Here is an 18,380-nt window from a genome sequence, read left to right as displayed (position 1 = left end):
TAACTTCTATTTCAACTAACAAACTTATCTTGTAGCATTAAGTAGATATAGTTCTAACAAGAAAAAAATAAAACATGATAACATTATGGAAAATGTAATGAGGGTGAAAGCTTTTCTTCAGATAGATAAAGAGTCATTCAAAATCATCAAAATTTAGTATTTATGTATCACATCTTGTAGTAAGCATTCAATGCTATGAAGCAACATAATTACCTTATTTATGGCAACAAATGTGTTTCTAATACATTGGTGATTTGGCATTTTCTAAAGTATAAGATGGTTTCACACCTTTCTAAGTGCGCCTCAACTTCAAGTTCATAGGATTGCTAATAAACGTTATTTTTAATCTGCCATACCTGCTCTATCATCATAATAACAAAGCATAGCACACTTTCACTGCTCTTGAAATATTAATATTTTACTTTTTCACACAAAATTTGGAAAGCCAATTGCTTCTAAGTTTCTGGCTAAATCTTTGATGCGCATCAATACCTCTACATACCTACTCCTACAGTCATACACTATAAATTAGCACAAAATTATACTTGAAACAGATGAGAAATCGCAGAAAAATCAACAAGATAATGTACATGCTTTTAGATAAATGCTTCCCAGCATAAATAAAACCTACTTATTGCATAAATGCCAGATTAATTATTTGGATTTTTTGGTGAAAATTGTCCTTAAGGAAGAATTTGACTAAATTGTATTTTCTAAGCCACAATAATATCCTGCAAGGCAGTGCCACTTCATGCTGGTACTCTGAACTCTCCACCTCAAAAACTTGGAGAAAGGAAGACCAACTATTTTTACTACTGAAAAGGATATTCTTGAAAGAGTACATGATAAAGTTTACTACAAACTGAAGTTCACTTGAACAACTGCAAAAGCTCTGTTGTGTCTATTATATGAATTGCTTCCATTCTGTGCACCCAGTATTTACAAGACCTAACACATTTTAAAATCAGCAAAATATATCATCACCTGAATTCCTTCAAAGAATCTGTCAGATGTACACTTTCTTCTATTTCTAGATAAGACAAGTTTTTAATTTTTTTTTTTTTTGGTATGTGTGTGTTTTTTTCTTTTTAGGCAGTAAAATAAAAAAATAGAATTGACACAAAAGTAAAACTTTGGGTTCACTAGCAAAAAATTAAAATTGTCAGTTTTAGAATTCATGTGTAATAGATTTGCATTTCACTTAAAAATAAATCATAATCACTGACAAAGCATAAAAAAGCACTAAAAGACTGATCCAGCCCAAACAAGAAGCTTATTGATACAGCAAAATTGCTAACACTCTCGTAACTGATTAAGATCTTCAGAGCCACCTTCAGAAACACAAGCAGGCAAAATCCAGGATTTAGTATAGTCGCATAGCATCCTTTCAATCGATTAGGGCACAAGATCAGGAACAAAAATAGCTGGAAGGATATCATCTTATGGCTGGAAGATGCTTCCCATACTATTTAGAGTAATGAAAGAGGCGAAACATTTGGATTTTTTTTTTATTTTTTTTTTTTAAGTGTTGGATTTATACTGTAATTGATATAAAAATCTTTCAAAAATTCAAAGTGCTTTAACTTTCTGGCAGCATTTCGGTGTCCCTAAATAAAGACGATGCACTTCAATTCCTGTGATTAGAGATGGATCACTGGCTTTGGAAAACAGTTTATGTACTGATCACGGGATGCAGGTGGGAATCCGCTACAGCGACCCCTCCTGGGAGTTGTTGTAAGTGTCACCGAATCGACCTCAGTGAAGACATGAAAAAAGGCTGTTAAATTAAACGTAATAACCCTAACTACTGGTGTTCTGTTCTCTTTTTTAATGCTTATTTGATAGGATAGGAGTAATGAAAAACACATATTTCATCTGTGTGCGTAGTTTGGCAATGACCTGTCTTAAACATCACTACTACTACTGCAATGGATTAGGATTCTGCACATTGAATATCTTAGAGCAAGCTTTGCTTTTCAGGTAGGTATGAAGTCATAAAAAATGTAAAAGAAAAACTGGCAAAAAGCCATCCAAGCTTTTAAAAGTAAATATCCTTTGAAATAATCCAAGCTATAAAATGCTTAATGGTTATAAAGTCTAGTCATCTTTTGCAGATAGATTATGTTACAAGAATTTGAAAGAAAAAATTCTTAGGAAGAATATTATTAACGTGAACAACAAATTATAACAAAAATAAAAGTTACAGCAGTACTGGATATATCAGCTCAGCCTTCTACAACATTAAAAAAAGCGTCAGAAGCTTTGTTTGCACATATTATATTCAATGTTCCTGTCTTTGCAAAACCTGAAGAAATGGGATGCTGCACAAGACTGTTAAAGTAAGTCTAGTGGAATACTTTGATCACAGACTTGCATTCAAAAGATGTTTTAAAATAACCATATTTTTCTTTTCTGACTTCTGCACTTCTTGAATTACCTTCAGCTCTTTCAGTCAGGCAGTTAGAAACTTGCTCATTACTGGAACAGTAACTCTTTCTTTATATTATGTCCTTACAATTCTGACTAATTTACATCTGCCCCTTTAAAAATATATCAACTCTTCTTCATTTCACTAACGTATGTTTTCAGCCGCAAATTTTGCCTTTCATTGATGTACCTATGTTCTGCTTTGGAATGCTGCCTAACAATGACCTATCAAATCTTCAACAGCTCTTAAAGAGGATTTTTTTTAAATGTCACATTTTGCCAGATGGGTTAGTACTGACCAGAGTGAATCATCACCATTTACTCTGATATTCACTGCCATCTGACATTTATTACACTCCCAGAATGCAAATTGAGGTACTCACCAATGGACCCAAAGCACAACCTTTTGCAGTACATGCCTGGACTCTGAAGGAATGCAGACTCCAAGGAGCAAGTCCATAAGCATAACAATTTAGCTGTGATGAATTTTGTATTAGAACACCATCCATATACAATCCGTAGCTGGTAATAATACCTATAAAACAATGTGATAGCACTCAATATCTATACAACCACAGAATTTATAAGAATATCTTTAGTGCTACAGATATGAAGGTAGTAGTACTATTTCACATATTTTACAGTTAAGCAGTCACTGTGTATACAACAGGAGAAACAGCTCTCAATTTTTAATTGTTGAAAATCTCACCAGTGAACTGCATTCTTTGGAAATAATGACAGTCTTTCAAGATTACACACAAATGAGCCATAGACAGCAGTTAACATCAGCCTGGAATCAGGAAAATAAAGGCAAAGAGTTTTTACAGATTACTCAGCATATACCTATTGAAACAAAAACTGGAAAGATACACAAAACCATCTCACATCTGAACAGCTGTAGACCTAGAAAAAAAAAGTTATCAACATAATTATTTAAATGATGGACAACTTAGACTAGCACTAGCCAAATTTCCATTAGGCTACAGAAAGCCATAGCTGGCTACATTGTAACCTGATTACATTTGCAACTATAGCAATATTTGTGTCTTTGCAAGAGTCTGAAAAATACTCTTTTTTTTTTAATCTAACAATTCTGCATTTAAACTAATTGCGGATGAGAATGAGGCTAGCGTAGATTTCTGAAATCCAATTGAAGGTGGTCAAATAAAAAAATAAGTCTTTATGGTCTATCTTTCTAAAAAGCTCAGTATCTGTAATTCTGGTTGATTTAAACTGCACTTGGAGTCTTCCCAATAGCTTTGTACACTCAGTCTTCCAGAGCATATGCAAGTCCTTTTGGTCAAAATACTCCAGAATTGCTTTTTCTCCCATTGAATTTTTGTGAATGTTCTAGTTTTTGAGGCATGATATATGCTTGAGAAATAAAATAAAACTATAGAGAAAACATCTATTTATTGCAAAAACAAAAAATAACGAACAACAACTTAGGTAACTTTTCCTTCCTTTAAAACATTTTTTTGTTTGTTTGTTTTTGTGTCTTTTTTGAAATTGCACTCAGGAAGATTGCTTGAAATTGAAAGATTAATTTCCTCTCTATTCAATGGATAAATGCTCCATAAAAGAACACAGCTTTCTCAGATGGACTTTGAAGTGTTACTGCACAAAATATACAAGGTTTGCTCCAAAACTAATGCATTCTATTTCATGATGTTGGCCCATGACACCACTGTCATGGTGGTATGACAGTAGAGATTGAACTTCCCCACCAATATCCCTTACATATTGTTGCTGTATGACAGATGGCAGCAGAGAGGCACTCTGACAAAACGGTGTCTGACGTGGATGAGTGTATGGAGCAAAGGTGTGTTGCTGAATTCCTCCACGAGGAAAAAACGGCACCCGCTGACATTCATTGATGCTTGCTGAATGCTTATGGAGACCAAATAGTGGATGTGAGCACAATGAGGTGGTGGGTGGTGTTTTGCCTCAGTATTGACAGCAACAGGAAAGACAAGCCACATTCAGGATGGCCACACACAGCTGCCACATCACAAAATTAAGAGTGTCTCAATCAGCTCATCTGCACAAATCAGCTAATTGTGGTGACTGTGTTGAAAAAATCATGTTTTGTAGCTGAGAATTTGCCCTATCGAATAGTCCTGTTGTACTCTGTGTTGTAGTTTCCATGGAAATAAATAGGAGGCATCACTACAGAACAGTGTATGCAAAGTGATTCACACATTCCTCAAGTCTTTCCAACTCTACCAAACTGAGAGGCTAAACTCAATTCAGATATCAGAGACATACGTGTCAGAGGAAGTCCTGGTAAATCACACAATATCAATCCTACCAAATTTGACAGGCTTCCTAAAGCTAATATCCCTTGTTGTTCCATGTCTAGTTCCTAGTAAGGCAAGGACATTAATGGTTGATATTGGCCCTATATTAAACAAACAAACAAACCATCAAATATAGATATTTTATGTTTATCTCAGAAAGGAAGCACTTAAAGACTGGTGAAGGCATTTCTGATTGTAAACACCAGCATTAAGGATGTATTTTAGAGGGGAAAAAATAATGATGCACTTTAACACTTATACCAGTAGTGCAAATCCTTTAAAGTCATAGTCGAATCATATCATCATTTTCTTTTATATTTGTGGTAACAGCATGAATCATAATGAACTCATTTTATATTAATACAGGTGCCATAAATACCTCTATGAGAACTCCACTGTAATTCAGTATGAATTAACTAAACTGTTATTTTAAAGTGTTCCGGCAATCACAGCATTATGCAGCATCTCCACTACGAGGAGCAGCCTGAGGGTCAGCACTAGGAGCTCTTGTTAGCCCTCCCAGTACTGTTAGAGAACAATGATCTTTATTAAGCTGATGTATTATCTGTTGATTTTGGTTCCGCCTCTGCTTTATATGACTTTATGGAGAAAATTACAGAATAAAAAAAAGAAAATTATATTTCAAAACAAAAGACTAGTAGTCTATGTTTTAGATGTGAAGCCATTTTCTAGATCAGGCAATAATTGTTTTTGGTTAGGGGTAAACAACCTCTCTATCTCACTCATATATGTTTACAAACCATACTGTGAAAACCAGACTAGAGTTTACTTACTTTCCAGGATTTGCTAGATACTCCTGAAGAGCTCACAAATCATGAAATACTGAAGAGCACATTTTCATGACTGCAAGGCTTTAGAAGGGGCACACGGAGAACAAGAAATTATGCAGTTTCTTCGCAATTATTAATTCTAGGTAGCTAGATTAAATCTTAGTTTCATTGAAGACAAAATTATTGAACATGGTACATTTCACTCTTGAAAGGAAACCGAACGGTACAATTTAGGCTTACATTCTGAAAAAAACTGTATGGTCACTAGGAGTCACTTGCATATGTACCCATTGTACCTCCTAAGGTATAATCTAGAGATCAAATCTTATCTACATCAGTTTCATTGACAGTGAAAGAAAGTAGCCTTTTGCAAACACAACAGCAACTAGTGCTGGATTAATTCACTGAATAATTTCATAAATCAGTTATTACTATCCTTGTTATTTCCTATACAATTCCACATAGCCCTGAAAGATAAATTTGATTTTATCTATGACCTATACAGAAGTAAAGTGAAGCTTTTGAGAAGTGACCACCTTAAGAAAATTTTCCTTATTGAGAAGAGACAAAACCACTTTTTTATGTTAAAAAACTTCAAAAGAGTAGACTTCAAACTATACGGCAAGCCTGTAATGAATATGTTCTGAAGAAAACATGGCTTCTATATTGAGGTCATTAAGAATACTCAAGAGAATATCTGATGCCTGTTGTCATCACACAATTCTCTCCAAATCTTTTCCTGAACAAAATGAGCTATTTTCTTTATATTACACTATCTACATATTTGACATGTATATGATAGAGATGGAGGGGTGTTTCTGTAAAGTGACACATCTCAGGGCTATACTCTCTCAACTGTTCTGTTTTTGGTTTGAAAATAAGACAAAAAGAAATACGTACATCAGCAAATCATTTTCCAAATGTCTTTTTTTCCTCAAATCTGATACACAAATTACATATGTGAAGCAACTTCAAAAAGGAGAATTAGGTGTACTTCTCCCTGTTTTCTATGAAACAATGATTTTGAACAAAATTTAAATTGACCTTAAATTCACAAAAATGAAGGCCAGAAACTCAATGTCCATATTCAGACAACATTACTCTTTGACATCTACAGGGACCCTTAGCCCAGTAAATCTCAAAGCCAAACCTTTTATTCATCGTATCACTTTTGTGAAGGAGCTAAGTAGACTGTAATCCTGCCTCCCATAAGTGGCCTCAAAGGTGGTATACAAATCCCCCTTAACTTTGCCCATTTAGTAACAGGCAGCTACACACTATATATACCAAGAGAACATAGTAAAGTCATGCTATGCAAATCCCAGTTAGACTATACATCTACTTAACATCAGCAAGACCTAATTAGCTTTCTGTGTTCATGGAAATATACAGTAACTTCTGTACTACAGTGTGAGAAGACAGGAGATAAAGGAATGGCCCCTGAGATCTATCAAGGAGATGCCAATTTATGATGTGCAAATTATTGCAATTCTGAGGTTCCCACCTGAAATCAAGACAAAATCAACAAATTCAAAAACTTATGCATACTAGACTGAAACTCACCAACAAACTAAGCCAAGAGCGGAAAACAGTTCTGGTGCTTCTGAGGAAGGGGGTTACATTAGAACTCCATTAATCTCCAACCACAAGAATATATCTGTAACATGCTGAAGTATCAAAATTTAAGAGATGTTTGTTTTTGCTGAACTTTCTCATATTTCAGTCTTTTCAACCATAGTATTTTTCAGCCACCGACTCAATTTTAAAACACTGACAGACAGCAACGTGGCTATTAGGCAGCCCAAAAGATATGCTGGAAGCGGGAAAAAAGGTTACACAATGGAAACCTTCTGATCAAACAGTTGCTCGGTAAAAAGTCTTAGAACTCTGTCTTCTTTTTAAAGCCTTTTTATGAAATGAATGATGCAAACAGGGAAGTGGGGAAAAAAAGAAAAAAGAGTGTCGTCAAATGTGTTAATAGTTATATGTACTTTCCGAAGCTCCAAAAAAGGTGAGTAAGGAGGAGAAAGAAGAAAAATGAGAGAACATTCACATATCCCTTGCTGATCCTTTGCTGTAACTGAGAGCATACCATGATGAAACAGTGAAGGCCCTAATGCCCTTCTGGCTGCCAAATTCTCACGAGACAGCAATTCTTCCACACTTAAGTACTAAAGAGCTCATAAGTGGAAAAAGCAGCTTTTCTCCACAAGGCAGAGCAACAGAAGCCAAATGCACTTGAAACCCTCCCACCAATTCTAACTGTAATGAAAAATGTCTAACAGTAACACACACGCTATCCATACATCACCAAAAAATAACAATTCCAAGGGAAAAGTACTCCTCAAGCTTTAAATAACAAGAAGTGAAATTAACAGAATAATTTTACAGGGTACAGAAGAATGTATTTCTTTTATAAAACTACTCTCACAACCTATTTTTTTTTTTTTTAACTTTGTAACAACCTATTTATTACATTTAAAAGGAGAGACAAACTATATGCAGTAAACATTGTGTTAACAAGAAGATACAGCGTGTAGGTTTATAGAACCATATCACAGTTTGTACTGAAAGGGTGCTTAAGAGATTGACTTCCAACTTTCTGACATGGTCTGAGACACCTCTCACTAGGCTAAAGCACCTTCCAACCTCACCATGTACACCTCCAGGGATGGTGCATTCACAGCTTCTCCAGGCAACCTGCTCTAGTTCCTCCTCACTCTCCTAGAAATTCTTTGTATCTAATCTGTCACGTTATCTAGATTTATCTGTGTCCATGTCCTGCAGGCCCACTGGCCAGGAAAGAGGGAGAATAGGGAGATGGGAGCTGGGCACAAAGACAGAACAGTGGCAACGATCTGAGGAGGAAAGTTAATTTTACTAAATATGATATCGGAAGTTATCATATGAGATAACAGAATACACAATATAATTGGAATTGAGGCTAATAAATAAAAAAAAATGCTAGAGAGAGTATCCAAAACAAAAGGCGTTACTCTGAATTGAAGGCAAAATGGCTGGGGAGCACACCCACACACTGCCCTGTCCCTGGAGATGTTCAAAGCTGGGTTGGATGGGGCCCTGGACAACCTGGTCTAGTATTAAATGTGGAGGTTGGTGGTCCTGCCTGTGACAGGGGGATTGGAGATTCATGATCCTCAAGGTCCCTTCCAACCCTGGCCATTCTGTTATTCTGGGAGAGAGACAGATCCCATGAATTGCAGGTCTTATCTTCCCCTCTGAACACAAAGTCCTCTGGGGTATGTAATGCTTCTCTTCTGAGAACCAGGTATCTGGAGATTTGTCAGTCCATGGAACTCGAGTATTAACTCTTTAATTCCCTGGGCTTTACACGATGTTATGATGTGGAATACCAATAACAAACATCATAAAACCATGACACTAATTTTAAGCTGAACACAGCACCACAGCTGTTGTCTCATGAGAGCAGAGCAGAGGGACACGATCACTTCCATCACTCTGCTGAACAAGCTGCTTTTGATGCAGCCCAGAACATAAATGGCTTTCTGGGATTTAAGTGCTCATGTCCAGCTTTTCATCCACCAGCAACTCCAAGTCCTTCTCCTCAAGGCTGATCTCAATCCCTCATTGCCCAGCCTGTATTTGTGCTTGAGATTGCCCCAACCCAGTTGTAGGACCTTGCACTTGGCCTTGTTGAACTTCATGAGGTTCACATGATGTTCCCACCTCCCACGTCTGTCCAGACCCCTGTGGTGGCACCTATTGTTTCCAGCATGTAAGTTTGGTCATGTATTTCCAACTTGCAGCTCTTTTAAAAGAAAATTGTGGAACTTTATTTGTCCAACTTCAAGTCTTTATCGTGCTTTGTAGATACGTTAACGTAGTTATATGCATTTGTGCACACAGTTATATACATTATTTAGCTAGTTAAAACACCCTCTACGCAATTTAGATTTTTTCCCCCCACAAGGCGAGCACAACAGGATGAGGCCCTGACATGAGCAGTTAAATATTTTTTTAAAAATGTCAGTTTAATTGGAAATGGTTCATATTTTGTCCACTAGGCCACATACTTGGATATCCTGCTTTCTAGTTCACATTTTTCACTCCGCTCCTTCCCTTTTCCTTTTTTCCTTCCTCTCCTTTCTTCCCTCTAAGCCTTTGCCATGTGCTCTGGGATTTCAGTAACAGGGTTTGAAGGTTTCTAAGGGTTTAGGAGGAAAAATCTTACAATATGACAGCAATACAAAGAACATTAAATTATCAAATAATGTATTTAGCAGCAAATGACATACTCTTAATTCCTTTTAAAAGAAATGTAATATCTTACAGAATGCTATAAGTATGCAGCCTTACAATCACTAATTTTTTAGAAAATGTTTCAAGTGCTTTGTATTGAAGTTGTATATACAATGTCTGTTCTCCCACACTTGACACCAGGCAAACTTGCAGGGGAAAAATGAAATTCATGTGAAACTAAAATAAGAATTATATATGTATCAGTGATACATATGATACCCAATGAGAAAAAACATTTATGTTGCTTAAATTCAGTGATTTCTGCATAGCTTTCTCTGTTCTGATATAATCTATCATACATGTAATAATAAAATCAAGGTGAAATTCAAGGATATATGATATTAACATTAGAAGTGTTGAATTTGTCTAAAAGTGTTACATGTAGATAATTCCCCGTGGAAAACATTTCTAAACAAAAGAAAATGCATTATTTAACTTCCATAGTCAAGCAAATGCACACTTCAAGATGATTACACAGAACAATAATGTAATGCTTATTACTTATCTATTAATTAAATTGACGTTTTATTTGAGGGTAGAATGAACACCCTAGATGGTTATTCTCCAAGAGTGGCCTGTCCTCAGCTCAGTTGTCTTGGAAAACATTAAACAATGAGATGCAGTACACAAGAACCATCAAAAGGGAGCACTTTTGAGCTACTGAAACCATACAGTAGGCTGAAAACCACAATCTCCTAGCAGCAGACAATGATACTATCTCAGGTATTTTATGTGCTAAAATGATCATTAAAAATTAAGCACCACATATAAGCTGCCATTTAGAATATTAATTTACCTTTACTAATCATCTTTTTAACTTGAGGCTAAAAGAGTTCACTTACCATTCGGATACTCAGGCTTAGCCCATGAGATGTTAAAGGAGTCAGATGAATATGACTGGGCTTTTGGAGCAGGAACACCTTCTGGCGTACTCTCATCTGTTACAGCTGTGCTAGCTTCGCTTATTGAGCATCCACCTCCAGTGCAAGCCTTAAAATATTAATCACAACAAATAAACATATTTCAATGTAATACCAACAGTTTTGGGGCCTAGCAGTGAATTATTTCTGGTTTTATAGTTCTTACATATCTGAACTTAGTAAACCTGTGCTTTTCATAAAAGTCTGATTTTAAATTTAGCTAACTCTTATCTTACCAAGAGAAGCTACTAATGATACTCAGTTTTTAATTGCAATATCGATAGAACCTTATACTAATATTTGATTCCCAGCATTTTGCATTTGACTGAGAGTCATAATCACTATTAGATTTCAAACGCTTTTGCAGAAACAGTTAAAGAATACTGCAGTACAGTATCTATAATTTATAGGATAAAATTGTTCAGGAATTGAATAAAGAATTGTCACAACTTTCAGACAGCATATGCTAACCACCTTGTAATGCACCTAAAGAATTGTCTCACTGAATAGTCATTCAGAAAAAACAATCATACTCAGAGACTTCTGCATTTCATGACAGCAGAGTGAGTGGTGCGCAGATGCAATTAAAAGAGTAAAACAACACTGTATTATAAATCAATATGTAACAGTTATTATTGCATGTTTATGGATAACAGTCAAATCATTTGTATTTCAGCTACCAGGGAAGAAAAGATTGATTACACCACTTTTACCTTTTGCTTGATTATGAAGCAATGCAATGTGCAAGAATTTGCAGATCGCCTCATATACCAGGCTTCTAAGATTTTACATGCAGAAACATAAGGCCACACAGCTAGCCCCTTACATGCACCAGTTTGCTGATTACTTGCACTAAGATCAATGGCAAGAGGAGAAGCTATAAAGGTTAAAAAACATATTCAAGAGTATGCAAAACTCTGTACTTGATTTAAATGTTCTTTTTTTATTTTGTTTCATTTTCTGCTTTCAATTTTATTTTTAGTAGTAAACAACATCAAACTCAAATTCAATAAGGATTCAGATATACTTTTTCATTAAAACTTATGTCATGATCTTTCTTTTTTGGCTGTACGTTGACGTAGGCAAGTAGTGCTTTCTGGATCATCAGCACACAAAGGAAAACCATCCTTACAACCCAGATCCCCAGGAATAAAATGCTTCTTCCAATCTTGTGTATATTATTTGAAAGGATTATTTTCAGTTTCTTATTTCCCAGTGTGTTTCAAATTGGTGAACAGTCAACATATTTCTGGCTTCACTTCAGAGCTGCATACCCATAGGTAAAAAATAGAACTATTTGTAAATGAGAGGCTATCTTACACACCAAGATAGTTTTGATTTCACTGGAAATTACACTCTCAACACAAATACAGAATCACTCCTGGTATTCAGTTTGGGCTATCAAATAACAAGGAAAGAATGCAAACTTAGGTTTGGGAATATACAAAAGTGGCATTTACTTTAAATGCCTTAAAGTCAGCTTAGACATATGCTCACATAACTCTAAATATTTTCCTTATCAAAATGCTTAAGAACATCATCCTTCCAGCAAAGCCAGACTGCTCTTCAAATTATTTAGCTTCTACTAACTTCACGAAGATCCAAGAAAAAGACCTCTGGAAGACCTCTTCCTCCTGTGTTCCTTGCTCCCTTGTTAAACAAGCTCTATTTAGTTCTTCTTAGCAGTGGAGGGCTTTTCAGTTCAGAAGTTCATTAACTGCAGCCTTTCTATTCATTTATTTCTTGAATTTCATGAAGATCAATTTTCATATCTGGGAAATTTGCTGGTATATGAAGTTTCTGATTCTTCTAATGAAAATCGATAAGACAAAGCTCATCTGCATTTTAAATTGTGGTATTTTAGATTACTGCATCCAAATGCAGAGGACATCAGTGAGACTCCAGTGATCCCACGGAGAGATACTCAAAGCCATGAAATCCTACAACCACTTTGAGCCCCATTGTGTCACTCTGATCTTCACTGGAAACAGATTTGGGACAAAATTTGAAAAAATAGCAACATGTTCAGAGAGCCAAGGGAAGATGCATGCCACGTAAAGAGGCGAAACATAATTATCCTGCAGCCAACACCTTAGCTAGCTTACTCACACAACACAGCAGCAAGGAGACATTCAACAGAGACATCACAAAAGCACTCAAGCCATATAAAAGGGTGTGCCACTCCAGCTAATTTTAAATGCAGCCTTTTAACTTTCCATTTGCTTTCAGATTGGCCTGGATCGCATCCAACCAGCTTAGAGCAGGAACAGAGCAAAAGGAAATCCCTTTTGCACTAATCTAGGGAGACATGACCTTAGACTACTCGGCTGACTTTTGGAAGGAAGCATTAGACTTGTTTAAAAAAGCTGCTGCAGTCGTTTACAGTACGTAACAATTCTTTTTCTACTTTCTTTCTTTCTTTTTCTTTTTCCAAATAGTAGTCATCAACTGTGGAAAAAATATAACAGCATACAAACAAACATTTTGCTTAATGTGTCCAAACTTGTCATGCAAAAGTTGAAGTCACTGGTCTGTGAGGTGCTGAAAATGCTGCTGAGTTGAGTGTTCAAAGCTGCAAATTACAATAAATCAGCCTTCAGTTTTCTCAAATAAAACAGAAACTAATTTTGTATGAATACAAAACAAAATCAACATTATCTGTGAAATGAGTAAAAAGAAAAAGGCTCTAGCTTATTTCATCCAACCAAAAAACTAGAGAGCTTGAACAAGTTTCCAGAGTTGAAGGCATACTGTTACTTTTAATTGAGAAGTTTTCATAAAATTCCAAAAAACTAGATGTTTCGACTTCTTTCCAGGTATGTTTGCTTGATTTATGTGTTTTTATTGGGGGATGGGAGGGAAGGTAGGGGTGCAGATGTTGTTTGTGTTTGTTTTCTTTTTTTGTTGGATTTGTTTTGTTTACTTCTAGTATAACATTAGGCCACTTTTAAGCTTCATAACTTGAAAATCTCTACTTTTACATAGTTCTCAAACTAGTCTGATAATTTCTAAATACAATGGGGCTGAATGTTTTAAGAACACCTGCTCTACCATTTCAAATATACTGGGCATCTCATGTGCTTTTGACCTGCTACGTTCAAAGCTGCAAGGACTCTTAAATCTTCTAACCTGGCTATCAGAGATCATTTTATCCCGTTTAACTATCACCAAAAGAAATGCTCTCTCTTAGTTTCTTGTTACTGCTGAAGCACTGCAAATATATATATTTAGAAAATAGAAATATAAATAAATTAGAGATAAAATACAAAAATGAAGAGTTCCTAAAAATGTATTCAGTAACTCTGAGAAAAGCTGCATATATTAATAAAATAAAAACGAAATCCACAAGCCACTTCACTGCTTTAACTATATCCTAAAGCAGAAACATCAAACAAAGCAGCCCTGGCTCTCTAGATCCAAGCCGTTAATTCTCACTTCATCCTCTCTCCTTGCACCTGTGTTCAGGAGCTGGGTGGGAGCAGAGTAAAGCTGTGGCACAGCAGGACACCTTAAATACTTTTGATAGTCTTGCTTACTTCTAAAGGTTTAAACTGATTGTTGAAGTACTGTCACAGTTTTGGACATGGTATTATTTTATATGCTATACAATTAACTGCACTGAGTGCCTAGGCACAAATGAATTAATTTCAACACAAATCTAAGCTTTAATTAGACTGAATATCCTTGCTTTTTCAAGTTCAAGTCAGATTCTTATCGCCACCCAAAGGCAGTTTTTTTTTTTTCCTGTGGTGTAAAATTTAGAACATTCAAGAGCATGTTAAGAAAAAAATGAATGCATACCCAGTCTACATAAATGTAAATTTATTCATAATCAAGAGCTGAATATTTTTCTATGGCATTTATCAAAGCAAATATCCTTATATAGATATTGTTATAAAATGAGCAATGTGCTTAAAACCAGAGACAATCCCATGCCTCTGTATACATGTTTTTAGGTTTTCAGTGAACTGAATCTTCTCTATTTCACCACAAAAATAAAACCATTGATAAAGAAAAGCAATAAAAAAACTACAGTCTTTTGAAATATTTTGAACAAACAGCTACTTTACACTGAACTCTCTTCCTTTATACTATTTTCTTCTATTTGTAGATTTTATGAAGAAAGAAAAAATTCTTATGGTAAAAAAATAGAAGAAAACTTACAGCTAGTTTTATGAGGTATTCAGTGCCTGGGAAAAGGTGCCGAATAGTAAAATCCAGAAAAAGTTCTGTGCTGTTGTAGATTACATCCCATTTTGTAAAATTCTGCTCATTGTTGGCAATATAAATAACATAGCGATCTAAGATTCCATTTAATTCTAATGGTTCTTTCCATCTGCAAATAAAAGTAAAATGTGATTAACACTAGGAAAGAATCAGACGATACTCAAAAAAATGTAAGGCTCTGTTTAGTGAAACTTCATGAGTTTTACCTCAAGAATTTGAAAACATAATTGTGTAGCCATAAAAATAAATCTAAGGCAAAGCTCTAATTGTACCCAATAGATAAATGATTACAGTAACACACAAAGCAGGGGCTACAAGATGGGCATATCACCAGAACCTTTCCTGCACTGAAGTTTGCAGAGGCTATGCCCATATGTAGGTTATACTGATTGCGTAAAGACAAAATGGAAATTAAGTTGGCAAGTGATAATCAGAAGGTGCACAGAACCACTAAACTAATCACTTCCATGCATTTAATCATAATAAATTTAATTTTATGTCACAAACCCTTCCCCTGATTGAACTCACTGGAATTCTTGAATAAACTGATGCACTATTGTGTTGTCAGGAAAGAAGAAATCCTTACTTACTGCACATATATTGTTCTAGAATCCAAAATTGTCAGGACCGGGGCATCTACGTGAGATGGTGGCAGCTGTGCTGTAAACAAGGTGACCTGGGAACTGTTCGTACAGCCAGCAACTGTGCAGGCGGTGAGCAGAAACTGGTGGGGTGTAAAAACAGCTAAATCTAGGGCAGAAAAAGAAAATGCAGATTGTATATTTATAATACTTTGCATATTAATTTTACCCTGTAACTTTCAGAATGTAGTGAATTCAGAAAGCTCAAAGGATGGGGAGCCTGCCTTTCTTAACTGCTGTAGATTTGGCCCAGAGCAGTGACAAGAAGGTCTAGGGAGCTCAAGTTGTACTGTACAATTGGGCCATCTCAAGGAATTTCAGGAGAACCTTCTTGGTGCTACATACTATATTAATTTGCCTCAGTGACTAATACTTTGAAGATGATCACGTCATGGAAAACTAGTATAGATTCATTAACCCAGATTTTATTTTTCTACAAAATGTGCTGTATATTCTACAAATGTCAAGCATCAAGACATACGATTCACTCCGTGCACTTTAAGCATGAACACAAAGGCAGCTCACTATTGCCACCACCGTTCTCTCTTTGCCTATCAAACATTTGTAAAAACATATCTCAGTAAAAGACAACCTGTCTAATACTATAGCAAGACAGCTTAGCCACTTAACAGTTATTTATTTTGAAGCTATCTTGATTTTCAATTACTGCAGAAAATGGTGAATAAAACACAGTATCTTTGCTGAATAAATATTCTAAAATGTCTTGAGCTTCATATATTTTTAGGATTCGTGTACTAATAAAAGAGTGTTTATCATAAAAATTATACTAGTAGAGTAATTCAGATAGAATTTTCCAATCTTTTTTATTTTTTTACTGCCGTACAAATTGCACATTTTAATGAGCAAATCCTTTAAGAAGGAATTTATGATTTAGATTTTGGCAACAGTATAACGTATACAAATAAAATGAGTATATTATAAAAGCAAATTTTAATATGCCAGAATAGTTCTGTGTTTTTGCAAAATGTAATAAATGCCAGTGTTTGCAGAGCAAAATAATATCCACCTATAATTTTATGCAAAAATGTTTGAGTACAAATTAAAAATTGTAACAGAATGACCATAACTAAAGAAGAAATGCCACAGACCCATCTTCTTTCTCTTAAGTTTTCCCTTTGCCTAATGTCTGTCCCTGCAAAGGAATTTCTTCCAATTTATTCTGCTTTTGTGAGGACAGAATGAACTCCTGCCTTTCTTTTATTTATTTATTTATTTATTGAAAACTCAGTTATCACTCAGTTGTATCATTCTATGAAGCACACGACAAAATGTGAGTTAAAAGAAATAACGCTGTGACTAAAAAATAAAAATAATAAAAAAAAAATCAAAGAATGCCTGTAAAGGCGACATATTTAATCAACATAATGGGTTTGATTCTACCAGGGTTAAGCAGTGCTTATGTGGGTGAGAGGGGGAAGGTACACTCAGAGCAGGTGCTCCAGCTACCTCAGCAAGCGGAGAAAATGAACCCCACATACCACCTTCCGGCATCCCTTCTTCCTCCCCTCTGACATCAAGTAAATCACAAAAGATAGAAATGAAGGAAATCTCTGAGATAAACCTGATACTTCAAGTTCTGTGTGGGCAAACAAATGACCAGTAGGAATTTAGTTGTCCAAACACACAGCCAAAAGCAATCTGTGGCACCATTTCCAATAATATCCTTGTAAACAATAAATAAAGCCAACGCTGTCTTACAGTGCTACTCTCAGTCTGAATACAGTATACAATGGAAAGCAGCAGAGAGAAAGGGAATTTCTCCTTTTTCATTTGCTTATGGTAGATGAATCTTTTCCTCATACAGACATTTGGGATTTCATTAAGGGAAGATATTTTTTCTCAACTTTACAGAATATCCCTCGTCAAGGAACTGCTTTTTTGAAAGGTATCTTTTACTGAAACCTTGATTTGATGCACACTTTAGTTCATGAGACTATCTACATACATAAGAGTTTCTGGAAGTACCTACTTAAATTTGAACAGGGAGGAATTTGTCGAGGATTAAGAGAATGGAAGATAGAAAATATTTTATTTCCCTTCCTGAAAAAAAAGAAAAAATAAAAAATCAGTAAGACACTTCAGTTATTCTGCTCATCTCAGTGCCTGGAATGGAAAAGGCAAAAAGAGATGACAGGTAATGAGTCATTACCTGTCAAAAAAATTTAAAGAATGGGAAGAACAAGGAATGCAAACTGGACGCAGGAGTCCTTTGAGATCAACTGAAAAAGGATACTGAGAGGGGAGGTTAAAAAAAAGGGCAAAAAAAGTTAAAATATGGAAATGTCACATGTCATAGGAGGTCTTAACTCCTCATCTTGTCTTAATAACACCAATGTATTTGTCTTAATAACACCAATATATTTTGACTAATAAATGCTGAATAGATCGTATAACACAACCTGGAATATTTTTTTTTTTTTTTAAGAGTAAAAAAAATGAAGTTAGAAGCAGACAGAAAAAAACACAGAAACGAGAGTCCGAGGAATGTTACGCAAAGTTGATAAATATCAGTCAATAAAAATCTCACCATAGACTCCATCAAAGATGATAAGCCCGCAGTAATAGTGTAGGCTGTATCTCTTTAAACTTAGAACTAGAAACTGACAAAACTAAACAACTAAAATCATGTTCAATTGTAATTGATGCAATTATTTGGCACAATCTGATCTGGCAGATATTTTCCTGTTTAAAGTTCAAGGTGTTTCATAATGGATAAATGAATTCAAATAACTACATACATGAACATGAACCGGAATGCAGAGTAAGGAGGTT

General features: G+C 35.3%; 1 protein-coding gene across 1 annotated transcript in view; it reads right to left on the bottom strand.

Moving 5' to 3' along the window:
* The window catches only part of USH2A (usherin), a 377,385-nt gene that overhangs the window by 176,810 nt on the left and 182,195 nt on the right, over positions 1-18,380 (bottom strand). The window contains exons 32-35 of the mRNA XM_085219239.1: positions 15,537-15,696; positions 14,884-15,055; positions 10,642-10,789; positions 2,811-2,962 (exon numbers count right to left, since the gene is read on the bottom strand). Coding sequence (XP_085075365.1) covers positions 2,811-2,962; positions 10,642-10,789; positions 14,884-15,055; positions 15,537-15,696 — 632 coding nt within the window. The remainder of the gene's footprint in view (positions 1-2,810; positions 2,963-10,641; positions 10,790-14,883; positions 15,056-15,536; positions 15,697-18,380) is intronic.

Source organism: Meleagris gallopavo, chromosome 2 (assembly GCF_905368555.1).
Source record: "Meleagris gallopavo chromosome 2, MGAL_WU_HG_1.1, whole genome shotgun sequence".
Taxonomy (NCBI): Eukaryota; Metazoa; Chordata; class Aves; order Galliformes; family Phasianidae; genus Meleagris; species Meleagris gallopavo.
The sequence above is the reverse complement of the archived record's forward strand: the minus strand, read 5'-3'. Positions and strand labels throughout refer to the sequence as shown.